The 18,910-nt window shown below is 42.9% G+C and overlaps 1 protein-coding gene across 1 annotated transcript; it reads left to right on the forward strand.

Annotated features, from left to right (window-relative positions):
• The first annotated feature begins 13,109 nt into the window (after nucleotides 1-13,109).
• On the forward strand, nucleotides 13,110-16,707 carry LOC123441537. The gene is made up of 3 exons (XM_045117929.1): nucleotides 13,110-13,402; nucleotides 15,595-15,950; nucleotides 16,108-16,707. Exons 2-3 carry the CDS (start codon nucleotides 15,597-15,599, stop codon nucleotides 16,705-16,707), a joined length of 954 nt encoding a protein of 317 aa, XP_044973864.1. The 5' UTR covers nucleotides 13,110-13,402; nucleotides 15,595-15,596.
• The last annotated feature ends 2,203 nt before the right edge of the window (nucleotides 16,708-18,910 follow it).

Genomic DNA, 18,910 nt, shown 5'->3' on the forward strand with positions numbered 1-18,910 from the left:
ACGTGTTCACATGATCATGTTACGTTAACGAAGAAATCAGCCCGGATCTGGTTCCCACATGCATTTATTTGGGGTTCAAAAGTTTTTAAAAGCCATAAGTTTTGATTCAAGGGTCAAAATCAATTTTCGTTTTTATCGTTGGGTTTCTCACGATGAGTTCTTCAAAACTAGATCTTATATGGGTAGGTTTAGTAAAAAAAATTGAGGGCAACTTTGGGTCCAATGGAGGCAATTATAGTGATATAAGGAAGCAACTTCTTCATTTTAGCATATTAGGACTGTCGTTAAGTTGGTTTGCGTAAACACAAGAAAAATCATAGAAAACAAAAGGAACCTTTAGTGCTCAATACAAGACAACTTCACTACACTATATGTACCTGTGAATTTTGCTAATATCAGCCCAACTTGTTAATGATGATTGATAAGTTGTCTATTTTTAGGGTGAGTCGTCTATGATTGATGTTCATTGTCTATAGATACTATAAATTGCCTACCATTGATGCCCAATTGCTCTGCTAGGTAATTAGTTGCCTTTCATTACTATTAAGTTGCCTAACTTTGCAAAATAGTTGTCTACAATATTGTGAAGTTGTTTATCATTGTTTTCTTTAAGTTGCCTACAAACACTGTGAACTTTCCTAGATTAACCAACAACTTAACTACCGTAACTAGCACTAGCAAACACAAAGAGCATCAACGATAGGTGTATTCATTTTGTTATATGCAATTTAGAAACAATGACATACGAGCATGAACATTCAACAATTTAGATGTATCGGTGAAGAAGTTAGTAGAATGTTAGACAAAATAACTAGGACACAAAATATAGTGAAGTTGTCTATTCTTTAGCACTATAAAATTGGCTATAGTAGAAGGAAAGTTGCTTATGAATGTGATGTGATGTTATCTACCTACTATATATGAAAATAAATCTACCAAAATTCTAGGCAATTATATACCACAAAGTAGAGATCCTAGAAAAATAGTTCATGCATGTATGCGCCATGGATGCACTGTTTTCAAAAGATTAAAACCACACGAGGCAACTTTACCCGTGATTTCAGACAACTCGTATGAAAACTTGAATCAACTACTATCAGGCATGTAAAAAAGGAATCTTGTCCCATATAAGTTCATTGGAGTAAAAATATCATGCATCCATGTGCAAAAGTAGAACAAATGCAACAACTTTGTGATTTCAAGCAACTCATGCGAAAATTTGAGGCAACGAGTGTTAGGCATTAAAGAGGGGGGCTGCTGCCCCTATTTGTTCCTCATGGACATTAGATCATATCCCTTTTTTCACATAATCACATGGGTAGTATGAATTTTTTTGTAGCAACTCTAATTGTAATTGCAGGCAACTCATGCTAAAAAGTGGACGAACTAGCTGCAAACAGTTCTGTGACAGTAAGAATTAATTGGAGAGTGACACAAAAATACAAGATGGTAGACTAAATATAACTCGGAAGAATTCCCTATGATTTTAGTAAAATGAAAGCCACTTTTCTTGTAATTCCATGCAACTCATGTTAAAACTGGAGAACCTAATTGCAAGTAGTTCCATGATAGTATGATCCAGTTTGTAGAGTAACAAATCAAAAAGGTAGACTGAAGATCACTGTAAATAAAAGCCCCCATATATTCACAAAAAACTGAAGCAACTTTAGTTGAAATTTGCACTCATTTTGTGGAGTAACAAAAAATGTAGACTGAAGATCATTGAATATAAACCCCCCATGAATTCAGTAAAACTGAAGCAACTTTAGTTGAAATTTGCAGAAAAAATCATGCTTGTAACTGAAATAAGAAATTGCGGAACAATGAGTTTACGACAGTAAAATCAGTTGTATCTCAGGCAAAACAAACACCAAACCCCCCTGAGTTGCATTGAACACATTCATTTCATTTATAAAGAAAAATATAAAAAGGTGACACTAGCATATATATAGGAGCATTATATCACATAAAAAGACAAACATATGTAGGTGGCATGGGCTGGTTTTCTTCACACGAACAAAGGTTGAAAAGATAGACTAATGGCACACTTTCAAATTTTTTGCATCCTAAGAAAGGAAATAAACTACTTCCCATGTCCCATAATACAAGATCGTTTTTGACACTATATTAATGTAAAAATAACGCTCTTATATTATGGGACAAATGGAGTATTTGGTAGTGTGTATTATGGGACGAATGGAGTATTTTTTTTGCAACTCCCTCTATCGTGTGATGCAACTAATATTGTATTATTTAGAATTACTTCCTATCCACCTCTCTTTGCCCGTTTTGGTTTCCTTCCTTCTTCATCTTCGTCGTCTCATGGAAAGTATATCTGAAAAAGCACGACTACCTCCTGTTGATCCAACATTTCGCCCTGTGAAGCATTAGCTTGAGTGATCCTTTTGCTTGTAAGTCAATATAAAAAAACACAAAATGCAAAAAAAATCTAGCAAAAAAAACCAAGCAATTATCCTAGCAAAACCAAGCAACTGTCCTAGCATTACTACTTACATTATCTACTTTAGGGAGAGCAAAGTCTATGAGCAACTTGAATAGCCTCCCCCCATCCAACTTCTCGTATGTGGTAGCAAAGAATCAAATAAACTCAATTACCAACAAACACAAAAGATGGAAAACCGTTCTAACGAAAACAAGCACATGTCCCTAGCATTAGTTCTTAGATTGTCTATTTTAGGCAGTAGAAAAAATATGAGCAACTTGAATAATCTTTGTGGGCAACTATTTGACCCTCCTCCCCCGTGTAACTTCTCATCCGTTCTAGGAAAAATTCAAACAACTCAACTACAAGAAAACACAAAATGCAAAACGGTTCTACCAAAAAAAATCCAAGCAACTCTCCTAGCAAAAGCAAGCAACTTCATTACAAAACCAAGCGAATCTTGAGCAACACAAGAACCTGATCAGCTTGAGGAACTTGTACCGATTTGAGCAACACACGAATGAATATGGTCTCCTCACTCCCTGTTCTTCTACTTGAAAAATTGAAATAAGTACACATATGTAGCAAGTTAAACTCAGAATTAGGATGTAGCAGCAAAACACGAACCTGAGCAGGGATGAGGAAAGAGAGAGACGGACCTCGGTTGCTGCTGATAAATCTCCTCCTTCCCAGGAGAGAAGGATGGCCACAGGGATCCGCTGTGATGTGTGCTAGATAGGAAGAGAAGGCAAGGTGAGGCTGCCAAATCCAAGCGAACAGAGGGGGGAGACGTCGGGTACCTTGACTTGCTCCATGGCACTAGGGTCGGAGTAGAGAAACATGCATGGCGGGTGGCCAAGCACGGAGGTACAGGTGGCTGGGACCATGGCAGATCTGGACCTGATCGATCTCCCTCTCACTCTCTTGGTGTGGGCAAGAAGATGGGGTGGGAGACGAGGTGAGGAAGAGAGAGGTGGGGGAGATGGCCATTGTTGCGTCTCCGCGGATGTTGGCCTAGGAGGTTGTGGCGCTGGTGCTCTATCTCGGCGGCCAGCCGGCATGCCGGGCTCCTCCGGTGTACGGCTCCCCCCTCGACCTCCGAGCATCGACGCCGACGCCCTTCCTCTTCTTCGCCACCTCACTACTCGGACTAAATGGAGACAAGGGAAAGGAGATCGGAATAAGCCCTTTCTTTTCTCGAGAGGAAGATAGCAAAGCGGTGGTCGCTAACTCTTGTCGTGTAGTGCGAGCGCTTGCGATGACCAGAAAGCACAACTGCACTGTTAAGTATTTGGGTAAGAAAATATAGTACATGGAGGGTGTGCACTGCTTAGTGGAATACCCTATAATCGGGTCTCACGTGTCAAATAAGAGTTGGGAAGCAAATGAGTGTCCCCTGTGCATATTTGGGCTAGCGTGCTTGGGCTTCAATATTGTGTTACCTTTTGGTTTCCCATTTTTTGAGGGCTAAGCAAAAAAAATAGTAAATCGAGGGGTGTGCATTGCTTACTGGAATACTGTACTTTTTAATCAGTGTCGAGGCGGGAGCTCCTATGTGATGTTTCTTGTGTCAAACAGCTGACGTTTTCGCACAAGGGTGTGCACTGTTTAGTGGAATATCCTATAATCGGCAGTGACGCGGGAGCTACTATTTCACGCTCCTTGCGTTAAACAAGTGATGTTTCGCACAGGACCTAGGCCCTCCCGTTCAATTTCGCCTTTTTATCTTTCTGTCTCTTTTCTTCTGTTCTATTTTTACTATTTATTTTCTTTTCTTTGTTTTTCTTATTTTCTACTCATGCTTCATTTTTCTGAAAATTTTAAATATTTTTTCAGAAATTTATAAACAAGTACTTGTTTTAAAAATTTGCTTCCAATGTTCAATAATTTCAAAAAAATATTCTTGTTTTCAAATTTTGTTGTGCTCATGTTTTCAAAAATTGTTTAGGAATTCCAAAAATGTTCTCCTTTTCAGAATCTGTTCATAATGTCAGTCATTAAATGTTCATATTTCAGAAAATCTACAGGAATTTCAACATACGTTCTCATTCCAAAAATTTGTTCACAATTTCAGAAAATGTTTGTGTTTCAAACAAATGTTCAGGAATTCCAGAAAAGGTTTCTTGTTTACGAGTAAATTAACAATGTTCGCATTTTGAATTTTGTTGGGAATTTAAAAAATGTTCGCTTTTCGAAAATATGTTCGCATTTTTAGTTTTGTTCAGAAGTTTCAAAACCTATTTGCGTTTTGATATTTTTGTTCGGGAGTTTTAGAAGATATTTATGTTTTTAATTTTTTTTCATGTTTCTTAGTTTTGTCCGGGTGTTTCAAAAATTGTTTGCGTTTTCTGATGTGGTTTGCGAGTTTAAAGAATGTTCATGTTCTCAAAAAAACGTTCATCTTTTCATATTTTACTCGTAATTTTATAAAATATTCCTAATTTTAGCTTTCTTCACAAATCCTAAAAATGTTTGAGCTTCTGAATTTATTTAGTGTTTCGAAATTTTCCTGTTTTCATATTTTGTTGGATTTCCTAAAATGATTCTTGTTTCTCAAAAACACCTGGTTATTATAAAATAATATTTCTAAATTTAACTCGTGATTTTTTTAAAGAATTGTTTTATAAAACTATTCATGCTTTTAAAAGTAAGTCACAATTTTAAACGATTTGTGGATAAAGATGTAGCGTCTTTGAAATAGTCACCAATTGTTTTTTCTGTGAAGAACATTTTTAATTAGGAACATTTTTATAGTTATTTATATTGAATGAAAAGGACAAAAAATATCAAATAACTGAACATTTGTTAAATTATCTCGAACATTTTTTGAATTTGTGAACAAAATTTGAAAATAGGATTATTTTTAAACATACTAACCTTTTCCAAAAGGTAAACTGTTTAAAATATTACGAAAAGTTTCTGAATTGTGACCCAAAATTTAGAAAATAGGATCATTTTTGTACATTTTGAATTTTTTTTTAAATTTTACACAATTATAAAATTCTGAAAAACAAAAAATAGATACAAATACTGAGAAGAAAAGGAAATAAATTATTTAACGTTTTAAAAAAGAAGCAAAGTATCTTTGGAGTTCTAAAAGAATTGCGAATTTTTGAACATTTTCTAAATTTATGTTCAAAATTTGAAAAAACAAACATTTTTCAAAAGGCTCAAGGAATTTTATTTTATTAAAACTGTTATAAATATATTTTAAAAAAGTACTTGAAAAAATAAAAATAAAAGTAAAGAAAAAAAGGAGAAACAGAAAAAGGAAAAAAATGTCAAAAGAAAACTAAAGGTACATAATACATAGGAATAGACCCGCTTCAGGGAACCTACTAGAAGGTTCCAAAACTGGTTGGACACACTGAGCGGTCAATTTTAAAGTTATGAACAAGTCATAACTTGGTGTTTCGAACTTTATATCCCAAAGCAATCAGGAATTTCTGAATTTTTAAAGAAAATTCATGAACATATTTCCTGGAAAATTTTGAAAACTCTTGAACAATTTTAAATGCTATCATTCTTTCAAACTGATGAACCTTTTTTGAAAATGCGCAAATATTTGTAAAATTGGCGAATAGTTTTTATATTTTGTAATATATTTTTAAGTTGTTGTTTGGTGCCTTTAGTAACGGCCAGTTTGGCAACTGGTGCTCGTGTCCCAGTATTGACAGCTTACTGCTTCGCTCGCCTGGCCCTTCTGTTTGCGTTGATTTTGTTGATAGCTTACCAAGCTGATCACTTGGTACCCTTCTGTTTGTGTTAGCTTCTGCGTTAAAAAGCTAGCTCTTTTATTTATAGGTAGATTTGGAAACAGTTTAAAAATACAAAAATAGTTAAAATTTGGAAAATTATGAATAATAGAAAAAACATGGATTTGAAAAGAAAATCATGAATTTAAAAAATGTTCTTCTGAGCTAAAAATCACAAGTTTGAAAGAAATTAAAAATTATAAAAGTTTACATATTTGATTTTTTGTGGATTCTAAAATCATTCATGATTTTTGGAAACGTAAACATATTTATACAGTAAGAAACATGAAAAAATGAAAACAAAAGTGCAAAGATGAAACAAAAGTAAAACTGATCAATAGCTTCTAGACGTTTCCCAAAACCAATTAGAAGCTTTTGGTGTTACTAGATGGCCTGGCACATTGCAGAACCCAGATAGAGGAGGTGTGCGCCAATTTACCAAAAGAAATTGGTTGATTTCCCCTCCCCAATCGTATACACTATATGATGCTTACTGCACAGTATAGTAAGCCAATTGCAGAAACACCAACAGCTAACGATGTCAATTGTCGGGCCAACCTAGTACAGCCATCCGGTTTTTCTGAGAAGGTTACTGACCTGTTCAACTTCGTCTTTTTAAGGGACAACCAATTGGATTTTAGTCGTTTTTCAACCAATTAGAACTTGATAAGAGTTCCTGTCCAATATATGCTATTTCACTCTTCTCAATGTATGTCTGTTTCCTGAATGTATGTACGTTGTCTCCGTTAGTAACAATATCAAATCTCTTCCTTATAACAACATCATGAGGTCCAAATACAAAAGCGAACACCTAAACTAAACTAGGAAGTGCAGCCACTGGCACTATTTGGAAATGTAAAAAATACAGTTACTGAAACAACCACAGTCTAATTAGTTTTATTGGTAGGAACAACTTTCCTATTAGGGCGTGCTCGTAGGTTGTAGGGGTGCTACAGTGGATGGTGAGGCGGCTGGTGCGGCCGACGGCGCTGGGGCGCCGTTGTCGCGAGCGGGAGAGAGAGAAAGTTGGGCGCGGCTAGGGTTAGGGCACCGACTCCTTCTAAGAGCCGATCAAAATAGATTGATCTTGCTTAATCTTAAAGGTGTTCAGTACATGAGTATATATAACTCCTCTAGGCTATAAACTATAATAACTGGGCTAAGCCTCTAATACTATAAGATAACTGGGCCAGCTTGGCTAACTCGGACTCCTCCAGTTACAATGTAAACCGGTCATAATATCTCTCCCCGCCTGCGCAAACAGCTCGTCCTGAAACTGGAAATCTGGATAATGCTCACGCAACTCCTCCAGGTTCTCCCACGTAGCATCCTCCTCTGCAAGACCGTGCCACTGGATCAAAAGGTGTCATACACCACGGCTTTGTTGGGCCTTCAATACCTTGGCTGGAGCAGGAAGTAAGCGCCCGTCAGAGGTTGGCGGAAGATCTGGTCCAGCCGCCGGCGGCTTCCCATGGAAAGGCTTCAATAAGCCCACATGGAAGACATCATGGAGACGTGCATCAGGGGGAAGCTTGAGTCATTAGGCGACGCCTCCAATGAGTTCCAACACCTGAAAGGGCCCTGCATAGCGAGCACCCAGCTTGCGCTTGGCGCGGGGGTCATGTGACTGCGTAGTACGGTGGAGAAGTCGCAGCCACACCCAATCCCCCACCGCAAACTCAGCCTCGTGGTGGTGAGCGGCGTAATATTTCTTGGATAACTACTGAGCCTGAAGAAGACGTTGCCGCACCTCAGCAAGAATGACATCGAGGTCGCAAAGGAGTGCTCCCGCTGCCTCTGTCTGTGCAGTCCCGGATTGGAGAGGCAGGATGGCCAGAGGGGGCCGGTCATAAACCACCTCAAAGGGGGTGGCATGAAGGGCAGAGTGGTAAGAAGTGTTGTAACAGTACTCCGCCCACGAATGCCAGTCCACCCAAGCTCGGGGGCGATCACAGGTAATGCAGCGCAAGTACATAACGATTACCTTGTTGACAACCTCTAATTGTCCGTCAGTCTGGGGATGAAATGTCGTGCTCAAGCGCAACTTGACGCCTGCCAACCGAAAGAGATCCCTCCATACGTGGCCAGTGAACACCGGGTCACGATCGCTGACGATCGAAGAGGGAAACCCGTGTAGGCGGACGATGCCGTTGAAGAAGGCTCGTGCGACGGAAGTGGCGGTGTAGGGATGGCCAAGCGTGATGAAGTGCGCATACTTGGAGAAACGGCCCACCATAGTAAGAATGACGGACTTGCCTCCCACTTTGGGAAGGCCCCCAATAAAATCCATGGAGATGTTAGCCCACACCTGGGAGGGCACCTCAAGGTGTTGTAGAAGGCCGACTAGCTCCAATGTCTAGGCCTTGTTGCGCTGGCACGTCACACAAGAGCGCACCCAATCGCGCACTAACGCGCGGTCTCCCGGAAGATAGAAGTCGGCGCGGAGGCGATGGAGTGTTTTTTGCACCCCCTCGTGGCCGGCTGAGTGCGCCAAGAGAATCGCCTGGTGACAGAGATCGTCGTGCTCGGGCACAAAGATGCGCCTACCGTGGATGAGTAACCTGTCATCGAGTCACCATGATGCCAACAAGTTTCCCTCCACAAGCCGCTTCCTAAGAAGCTGAGCATTAGTGGCCGTGGCAGTGGCACGACAAATGTCGTCGATGAAGACGAAAGAGGGCCTGGAGCGGATGCAAAGTGCCATACCCTCGGTGTGGGAGGCGTCGTCACCGGCATCACGTCGTGATAATGCGTCCGCCACGATTTTGAGACGTCGTGGCCGGTACTCAATGGTGAAGTCATAGCCGAAAAACTTATAGATCCACTGATGTTGCGGAATCGTGGAGAGGCGCTAATCCAACAAAAAATTCAGGTTGTAATGGTTAGTGCGAATTAGGAAGAGTCGCCCCCAGAGACATGGTCACCAGTGGCGCATCTCCTGTACCGAACCGATAAGCTCCCTCTCATAGGCCACGAGCTTATGATGACGTGCGGCGAATGGTCGATTGAAGAAAGCGATCGGTCCCGCGCCCTGGTGAAGAACATCGCCGAAACCCACTCCGGACGCATGCAGTCAACGATGAACGGTTGCTCGAAATCTGGCATCCTGAGGACCAGACCGGCAGTAAGAGCCTCCTTTAGTGACTGGAAGGCGGTAGCTGCCTCCTCATCCCATGAGAAGGCGTCGTGGCGGAGCAGCCGTTTGAGCGGCGTGGCGAGAAGGCCAAACTCCCAGATAAACTTCAGGTAGTAGCCGGTCAGGCCCAAGAAGCCGTGGAGGGCCCGCGGTGAGTGCGGTATTGGCCAAGAGGTGACCGCCGCGATCTTGTCGGCATCCATGGCGACTCCGTCCGCTGAAATGACGTGACCGAGATATGCGACGGATGTCGTGCCAAACGAGCACTTAGGGCGCTTAAGGTGGAGTTGGTGCGCCCGAAGCTCATTGAAGATGATGGCGACATGCTGCAAGTGCTCTGCCCAAGAGGAGGTATAGATGAGAATATCATAAAAAACGAGCACAAACCGTCGCAAGTAGGGCCGGAGTACGTTGTTCATCAAGGACTGGAATGTCGCCGGTGCATTAGAGAGGCCGAAAGGCATCACCAAAAACTCGAAGTGGCCAAGATGAGTGCGAAACGGCGTCTTTGGGATGTCGTCCGGTGCATCTGAACCTGATGATAACCCGAACGCAAGTTGAGCTTAGTGAAGAAGAGGGCCCCGTGAAGCTCGTCCAGGAGCTCCTCCACAACCGGTATGGGAAATTTGTCCTTTGACGTCGCGGCATAGAGAGCACGGTAGTCGATGCAGAAGCGCCATGAGTCGTCGGGTTGCGAACAAGGAGCACTGGGGCCGAGAACGGTGAAGTAGAGATCCGGATGATGCCCAAGGGGAGCATGAGTGCACACTATCGTTCCAGCTCGTCCTTCTGTAGCTCTGGGTAGCGATATGGCCGAATGATGACACACACTATACCCGGAAGAAGGTGAATGCGATGGTCGCAGACTCGGGCGGGCGGAAGGCCCTGGGGCTCGTCGAAGAGATCGTTGTGCCCCTGCAGGAGATGGGCCAACAGAGGCGGCTCTGAATCGGCGGTTGGTCGACAACTATGGTGGGGCAACTGTCGACGATGCGCCACCCTCACCCTTGCACTGCACCTTGCAGCCTTGACGTCAGCATGTCATGGCCAGAGCGTTGAAGTCCCAAAGGATGGGACCGAGGGTCCGCAAGAAATCCACGCCGAGGATGAAGTCGAAGCATCCCAAGTCAATGCCCACACAAGTAATGGTGAAGTGCTCGTCGCCGATGATGATGGGAACCTACCGTGCAATCCCGTGGCAGCGAAGATGGTCACCGTTAGCCGCGGTAATCTAGACGTGCTCTCTGCCGGTTGGTTAAAGGGCCAGCCGACACATGGTAGACTCAGGCAGGGTGTGTAGAGCCCGTGTCTATGAGAGCTACGAGACGCTCCCCATTAACCGTCACTTGCAGCATCATAGTCTTTTCCGCGCGGATGCCTGCGAGGGCATGGAGGGAGATGACGAGGACGGTGGCAGCAGCCGGTTCCATCTCCTCAGCCAGCTCTAGAGAGGTTGTATCCTCCTCGACATAGTCCGCTGCCTCCAGGTAGAAAAGGCGTGGGCAAACGTGGTCCGACACGTAGGGTTCCTCGCAGTTGAAGCAGAGCCCATGGCGACGACGCTTGAGCTACTCGGCTGGGGTGAGCCGACGGAACGGGCGAGTCGCGGCCGTCGTGGGGGCCCCTGTCGTCGCCTAGGCAAGTCAGGTAGGTGCGGGCATGGGCGCCCGAGGGGGTAGGCTAGGAGCCCGAGCCGGGAACGCCTGCTGCATGTCGACGACATGTTGCTCGAACGCGCGAGCGTAGTACATAGCCGTCTGGAGGTCCCGCGGTCCGTGCATCTCGCCGTGCATGGGGATGTGGTCGGGGAGGCCACCGACAAAGAGTTTGGCCCGTTGGAGGGCCGAGACGCCCGGAGCGTGGCAGGCCAGCGCCTGGAAGTGCTCGGCAAAATGCTGTACCGAGGAGCGGAATGAGAGGCATTTGAGTTCCGCCAGCCTGCTGCCATGGACGGGTGGCCCGAACCGTAGAAGGCACAGGTCCCGGAAGTGTTCCCATGGTGGCATCCCGCCCTCGTTCTGCTCGAGGTGGTACGAGGCGATCCAGGTGCGGCCGGGTGCGAGCGTCCGTTGCCCCCGGAAGAACCGGTCGCACTGGTTGAGGCAGTTCAGGGTTCGTCAGTGTCGTCATAGGGGGAGAACTCCGCTTTGAGAAATGTGACGGGTGTTGGCCATAGCCGGTGGACATTGGAGGCTCGGCTGCGCGGAGCAGTGGCGCTGACTGACCCGGGAGGACGGGCTATAGTGGCCTGCTGTGGAATAGGGGGCCGTCAACGCCTGCGTAGGGTCCCACCGGTCGTGCGGAGCTGGCGAGTGGCCCGGCCGGGTGCACCGCGGCCGGGGCCGGTAGGGGTGGCTGCACCGTTGCCGCGTGTAGACGGGCTAGGTGAGCCAGGCCGGGTGCGGGGACGGCGACGAAGGGAACCGCACCTTTTGGATGGGTCCGCCGGTGGTAGGAGGCGGCCCACTCAACGCGGAGGTGGATCCCAGGTGATGCGCCGTCGCAAGGCTTGGTGGAGGCGCCACGACGGGGAAGAAGGCTGTGGCCGACTGGTGCGACGTGGGGTTCCCCGCGAGGAGCGTGCGGATGCCCGCCACGGTGTGGCCGAGCTCCAGCAGCACGACGATAATCTCCGCGGGGGAGAGAACCAGGCCGACCGAGAGCGGCAGAGGGTAGGCGGCCTCGGGAGGCGGGCCGATGACGGTCGTAGTGGTCATCGGGGTGGTGGCCAGCAGCAGTGGGGCGAACGCCGGCGAAAGGCTGGAAGCGGGTGGAGGGGTAGACATGGCCGAACCTGTGCAATCTGATACCAAATTGGTAGGAACAGCTTCCCTACCAGAGCGTGCTCGTAGGTTGTAGGGGTGCTGTGGTGGATGGCGAGGGGGCTGGTGCGACCGACGTTGCTGGGGCACCGTGGCGCGGCTAGGGTTAGGGCACCGGCTCCTTCTAGGAGCCGATGAAAATAGATTGATCTTGCTTAATCTCAAAGGTGTTCATTACATGAGTATATATAACTCCTCTAGGCTATCAACTATAATAACTGGGCTAAGCCCCTAATACTATAAGATAACCGGGCCACCTTGACTAACTGGTCCTCCTACGGTTATAATGTAAACCGGTCATAACATTTACACTATGGAAGAATCACATGTGAGGTGCCCTCCCTAAATCACCTCTCTCCCTGATGCTTGTGTCAAATACATCAGTCCAAGTGTAGCATTCCCTCATATCAACATGATGTTTATGAATCCTTAATTTTCTGTTACAATTTACAAGGAAGGAGAACATAAATAGTTAGAGACTTCAGCCGGTAGATAATGGAAGCACTTCTAACAGCTAGTAGACACTAGAAGCAGATCTAGATCATAATTGCATTGAACTTTAGAGTCAAAATGAGTATTGTATACCATATCTAGCCATGTATTTGTGCCTACCAGATTTTATAACTCATGCGAAAGACTAGTGAAAAATAATGACCCTCATTTATGAAGGTAGAAAGAGAAGACATGAAATGCTTCTCCAAATCGAAAGAAAGGAACAGAGACAAGTGTACATCAGGAAACACATTACACTAAGGAGGTGTTTGTTTCATCTTTTTTTACCCCGCATCTGTTTACAGTGTAAACAGATACCTTTACCCATGTTTGGTGATAACACACTATAATCAAGTTTCACCGTAATCAGATCCAGGCTAGTTATCCCTCGTTGCCCCTCAACCCCCACCGGTAACGAAGCATTACCTCCTCACCCCAAGCCCTCCTCCTCCCTCCGCGCCTCCCCTCGATCCCCTTCTACGCGGCCACCTCCCATCGACCTCCTTCAAGTCCAACACCGCCACCACCTCCCCTCGATCTCTGTCCAGCCGCCGACGACTCCCCTCGGTCCTCTCCTCCTGGTCTAGCCGCTGGGAAGGAAGACGCCACATCAGTCACCGGAACGCCAGCCGCTGCCTCCGCGCCGCCGACGAAGATGGATGGTTAAAGCTAGCGACGAGGAGCACCAAGGCCTGTCTCCGGATTTCCAATTGATCTATCCCTCCTCCATCAACATCGTGCCGTGGATCTGGAGGTTAGGTTACTGATCCCTCTTCTTGATCAGGAAGTCAGAAAAATATATGTTCTTTATTTGTTCTTGATCCATTAGTTATTTGTGATGGGTGATGTGTAGCATATATTTGCAGCTCTCTCATTGCTTCCTGTAGATTTGGTAGACCTTTTACTATGTCACAATTTGTGTAGAAGCACGTGAGATCAATCCATAGCTTGACCTGTTAGTATGTCAATTGCCCATCACAAATTGCATGAGAAGGAGGCGGCGGTGACAGGGTGCAGTTTCAACTGAACCTCAAACTACATGCTATGCACGGTGCAACAGACAGAGAAAAATATTCATCAAACTCTGCTCCTGCTCATCGTTAATTGACGTATTTATATTCTTTCCAGTTTTTATTGAAAATTACTGTATTCTCGCGCAAAAGACTTGGCTTGGTCACCATTTACTTATGAAGTGATGTGTAGTTGAATACGTACTCCACCATAGTTTTATTATCAGGATGGAAAAATGATTGTGCAACACCGCATGCGCATATATATACAAGCGGCTTCGCAACTATGAATCAGCTTTAATATAAACCAGATTGAGATTGATTGATTGACTGATTGCTTCTTCTACTCTTTATGTTCTCGGTTGTATATGACTTAATTAGGCTTTCAATGTACAAGTTTATTTGGAACTAGTGCACCATTGCATGACTAATTGCACCTTAATTAGGTATTTTTCCTTATGCTTATATATCGTGTTCTACTTTTCAGTTATGGCTCATCTTCCCTTAAGTAAGAGGCGTGGAAGGAGAAACACAACATTTTTGAATCTGGCCACTTCCATCATGCTTGTATATTATTATGTGTGGTTCATGTTTGCATTAGCTTATAAGAGAAAATGTTGGCAAATAGAAAGGAGAATTAAAATTCGAGAGTTAAGGGGAGAGAACTTGTACCGGCTAATTGGTGAGAGGGATGCTATGTGTATAAGTCAACTTCGTATGGATAGGAAAACATTTCATATATTATGTGAGATGGTGAGAGATGTTAGTGGTCTAAAGGGTACGAGGAACACATATTTAGAGGAGATAGTGGCATCGTTCTTGTATGTATTATCACACCATCTTAAAAATAGGACAGTAGGAAAATTCTTCTATCAAAGCCCGGAGCCGGTTAGTAGAAACTTCAATGCTTGTCTTCTAGCTGTCCTGAAGCTGTACCATCTGCTACTTAAGAAACCTGAACCTCTAACCGAGGATTGCACAGATGATAAATGGAAGTATTTCAAGGTAAATAACTACTAAGAAAAAATATTATTCACCAAATGATCTCAATAGTGGTAAAAGATGCTAATATTTTCACATTGTTGTTTATATTGTAGAATTGCCTTGGAGCGTTAGACGACACACACATAGACGTAACTGTCCCAGCTAATCTGAAAGGAAGATATAGATCAAGGTTGGGTGATATAGATACAAATGTGTTAGGTGTATGTGCACCTGACATGCAGTTCATCTACATACTACCTGGTTGGGATGGTTCTGCACACGATGGTCGTGTTCTTAGGGATGCCATCTCAAGGCCAAATGGGTTACGTGTCCCCGAAGACCAATATTACCTTGTCGATGTTGGCTACACAAACGCAAGAGGATGTCTAGCTCCATACCGAGGTCAAAGATACCACTTGGGTGGTTGGACACCACAAAAGCCACCTCGTAGTGTAGAGGAGTATTTCCACATGCGCCACGCTAGAGCCTGAAATATTATAGAAAGGGCCTTTGGAAGGCTCAAGGGTCATTGGGCAATTTTGAGGTCCCCTTCATTTTTTCCTATGTAGACCCAATGTCGAATCATCATGGCATGCACGCTCTTTCATAATCTTATATTGCAAAATATGCCTATCGACCCAATTGATATCGACGAGCAATTAATGCAAGACACATTGGAAGACATGGACGGAGAAGTAGACCAACCAGAATTCATCAATTCTATATCTACTTCGAATGAGTGGACAAATTTTTGGAATGGTCTTGCTCAGAGCATGTATAATAGACATAGGGCTGCTAGGGCGCATTGATGTATAAACTATTTGTGTTTGTTCATTTGCTTTCTCTATGTTTCTTTTAGTTTTAATAAATAAGCTATGATTGCATCACATTTGCATTTGTTTTCTTTCATGTATATTTGCCATCTCATTTGTAGCCATTCTTTCTTGTGTAGATATGGACCGCGTGGATAGCTCAACCACGTCGCGTGGAAGAGGCAGGAACAAAAGGAATTGGACTTCCGATGAGGACAATGAGCTAATTAAAGCTTTGTATGAGCTGTCTTTGGATCCGAGGTGGAAAGCCGATGGTGCATTCAAAGGTGGGTACTTGGCAATATTGGAAAAACATCTTGTTGAGAAGTGCCCATGCCATGGTATCACCGGAGTTCCACACATTACATCAAGAGTGAGGCACTTCAGGAAGAAATTTGGTGCTCTTGAAGTAGTGATATCCAAAAGTGGTTTTACATGGGATGGAAATAGGAAGATGATTCAATGCGAGAAGGCACAATATGAAGAACATTGTAAGGTATATCACTTCAAGCACTAAAATTGAATTTCTTACTAATGCATTGTGCTGAATTTGTTTGCAATTGCACCTTGGTTACTTATTGTTGTAGTGTAACTTTCTTCTTATTGTCCATGCCATCGAAAACCAACTTTCTTCTTTTGTAAAAATCATGTAGAATCACAAGGAGGCTAAGGGATTGTATGGTGTATCATTTCCATACTTTGAGCAATTGGCTGCTATCTATGGCAAGGACATCGCAACAGGGGAAAATGCTGAAGGCTTTGGGGAGGCAGTCGGAAACTTGGAGAAGGAAATTGCTATGGAGGAAGAAGAAAATGAGGAAGAGGATATGATCTCAATACGGTCAACTAGACGGTCCATTGACACTTGCTCTGTTGATACAACTAGTTCTAAGAGGCAAAAGAAGGAGCCAAGGCCAAAGAGGGCGACGGGACCAAGCGATCCTTTTGAAGCCATGCTTCAAGATGTCAACAACCAGCTAAATAGTGTGACACAACATGTTGGTACAATGGCACGAGAAACAACCCAAGAGGACCCTCAACAGAAATCAAGAGAAAAGGCAATTAGTGAATTATCTAGGCTTGCATTCACTGGGAGCGAGATTGTTGACGCTGCAACTATATTTGCTAAAGCTCCAGAACACATGAACATGATGCTTGTGCTTCCAGAAATCCTTAGGAGGGACTTCATCCTCAAAATGCTCTCGGGTATCCCTTTTTCTAAACTCTCCAGTTTACACCATCAACTTCGATAATATGTGCTATCTTGTGATGCAATTTCATATGTGTGTTTTTTCCTTATATCTAACTCGTGCTTATTAGCCGCTCACTGGCAGATGAAAGAAAGAAGCAAGGTTGATGGAAAAGAACGCCCTTCTCCACTATTGGTGTGACATGACTGGTGTGTATAATAACCCATCTCATTTTACTACTGTTATATATTTGCCAAAAGTGTTGAAAAGCATGGAGCAGATCCCATACTTGTTCTTTGTTCTTGCATTTCAACACTTTGATTTATATTTGCCCATATATGTTATTGAAGGGTTGATTTATATTTATCCAACTCATGCTTATTGGAAAATGAGAGAAATATGCTTGCTTGATGAGAAAGAACAATCATTTTCACTGGGCTTAGTGCATCCACACTTGTTATGGCACAAATATTGCCGCTTGTGTATGCATTTGTTGGGAAAATCATGTTGGTATATGCATTTGTTGGGAAAATCCTGCTGGTATATGCATTCGTTGCTTATGATTGGTGGAGGTGGCGCACCTCTTTTTGATCTTTCTAGTTCATTCTATTGTGAAATGTGAGCTATCTATGTGCACCGCTTATTGCTGGTATATTTCTCTTATTAATTTTTTTATTGGTTGTCTCTTGTGTGTTTCTCTATTCTCATTCTAACTCTTGCTTATTGGCAGATAAAAAAAAGCAATGTTGATTAGAAAATGTGTTCAGTGTGTCTTAGAAGATGAAGATCGATGGAAAAGCTTCTTTCAAGATCGTGAACTTGGCCTTTCTATTTATCCTATAAAAACAATTTTACGGACTAGTTATATAATTTATTTCAATGTGCATCGTTGAATTTTGGGTTTCTATCCATGGCTTAATATACATTTTAAAAATGTGTAATGTCATTAAAGTTGAGCCAAATTCTTGTTGAAAGATGTCTTTGCATTGGATGAATGCAAAAATATTTTTAAATTATTTACTTGTTTGATGAATTTGAAATTGTGCTGGTGAAGCACTTGCACATTGTGTGTGAAAGCCTGTGTTATGTTTTGTATGTGGAAAAAATGCTTGTCGTTACTGTGTGCCAAACCAAACACGGGTAAGGTACGTGTTTCCTTTACACCGTACAACCAAACAGAATGGTGTTTGTCGATTCGAGTGCCATTACCTTGTGTAATCAGTTTCCATTTACGATTATGTTACCAGTCATCGAAACAAACACCTCCTAAGATTACAGGGAAAATAGAGCTACTAAAAAACAGTAAACCATATATACATTAGAACTGTCAAACATGAATGGCATAGACAAGCGAAAATTATACTGATAATGTAGCAGAAATTTAAGAACTCAGTACGGGAAAGTATCACATAGTTGGACTGTAAGAAAAGTAAAATGAAAACAGCAAATCATGTTATTCGGGTGACAATTGCAGAAAAAAGGGAACAAATACACTAAACTTTGAAGATAAAAATGTAACCATATCACATGATGAACTGAACTCACACAGTTAAGTCACTCTGAAACAATACATTCATAGTTAAATGAAATAGAAGACTGTTTTACAGTTTGAATTACATTGTGTTTCACAATAGAATTGCAGTGTAAATACAATATAAACACAGTACAATTACATTGTAATTTAATGTAGACCTCCTCGCGGACACAGCCAGGATCTCTCTCATTTAGGGGAGCTCCATCTTGCCATGGATCTCTCTCTTTTTAATTCTGTTTTGTTGCGTGTGGGAAATGACAAAGGAAACAAGGGAGGAGGGAAGGGACAAAGGCAACCGATAGCGAGGGACTTTCAGGACAGAGATCGGACGACTCACAAAACGGATGAAAATTAGCAATTCCGCTTTTTAAACCTACAAAAAGGTGCGTTTTCTACTTTGTTTTTTCTCTTTTGCTTTTTTTATCGGTTTTCTCTAGTTTATTTTCGTCTTTTACTTTCTAAAGTCCATTTCATAAATGTTGGAAAATTTCAAAATTTGTACCAATTCCAAAAAATATTCCTGTTTTGAAAATTTGGTCAAAATTACATAAAATGTTTGGGAATTCTAAATATATATATATTTTAAATTCAGAAATTCAAAAGATGTTTGCATTTTCAAAATATGTGCACAAATTTTAGAAAAACGGGAAATTTGAAGAATTATTTCCTATTTTTACATTTTTTGTTATTTTAAAAATATTATTATTTTCAATTATCTTCTTCTTTTCATAT

The sequence above is a fragment of the Hordeum vulgare genome, chromosome 3H (assembly GCF_904849725.1).
Source record: "Hordeum vulgare subsp. vulgare chromosome 3H, MorexV3_pseudomolecules_assembly, whole genome shotgun sequence".
Classification (NCBI taxonomy): Eukaryota; Viridiplantae; Streptophyta; class Magnoliopsida; order Poales; family Poaceae; genus Hordeum; species Hordeum vulgare.

What these genes read in the sequence shown, in the direction of transcription:
- LOC123441537 (XM_045117929.1), top strand. Translation starts at nt 15,597, where the DNA reads ATGGACCGCGTGGATAGCTCAACCACGTCGCGTGGAAGAGGCAGGAAC. An exon ending in AATATGAAGAACATTGTAAG is followed by an intron (nt 15,951 to 16,107) that starts GTATATCACTTC and finishes AAAATCATGTAG; the next exon opens with AATCACAAGGAGGCTAAGGG.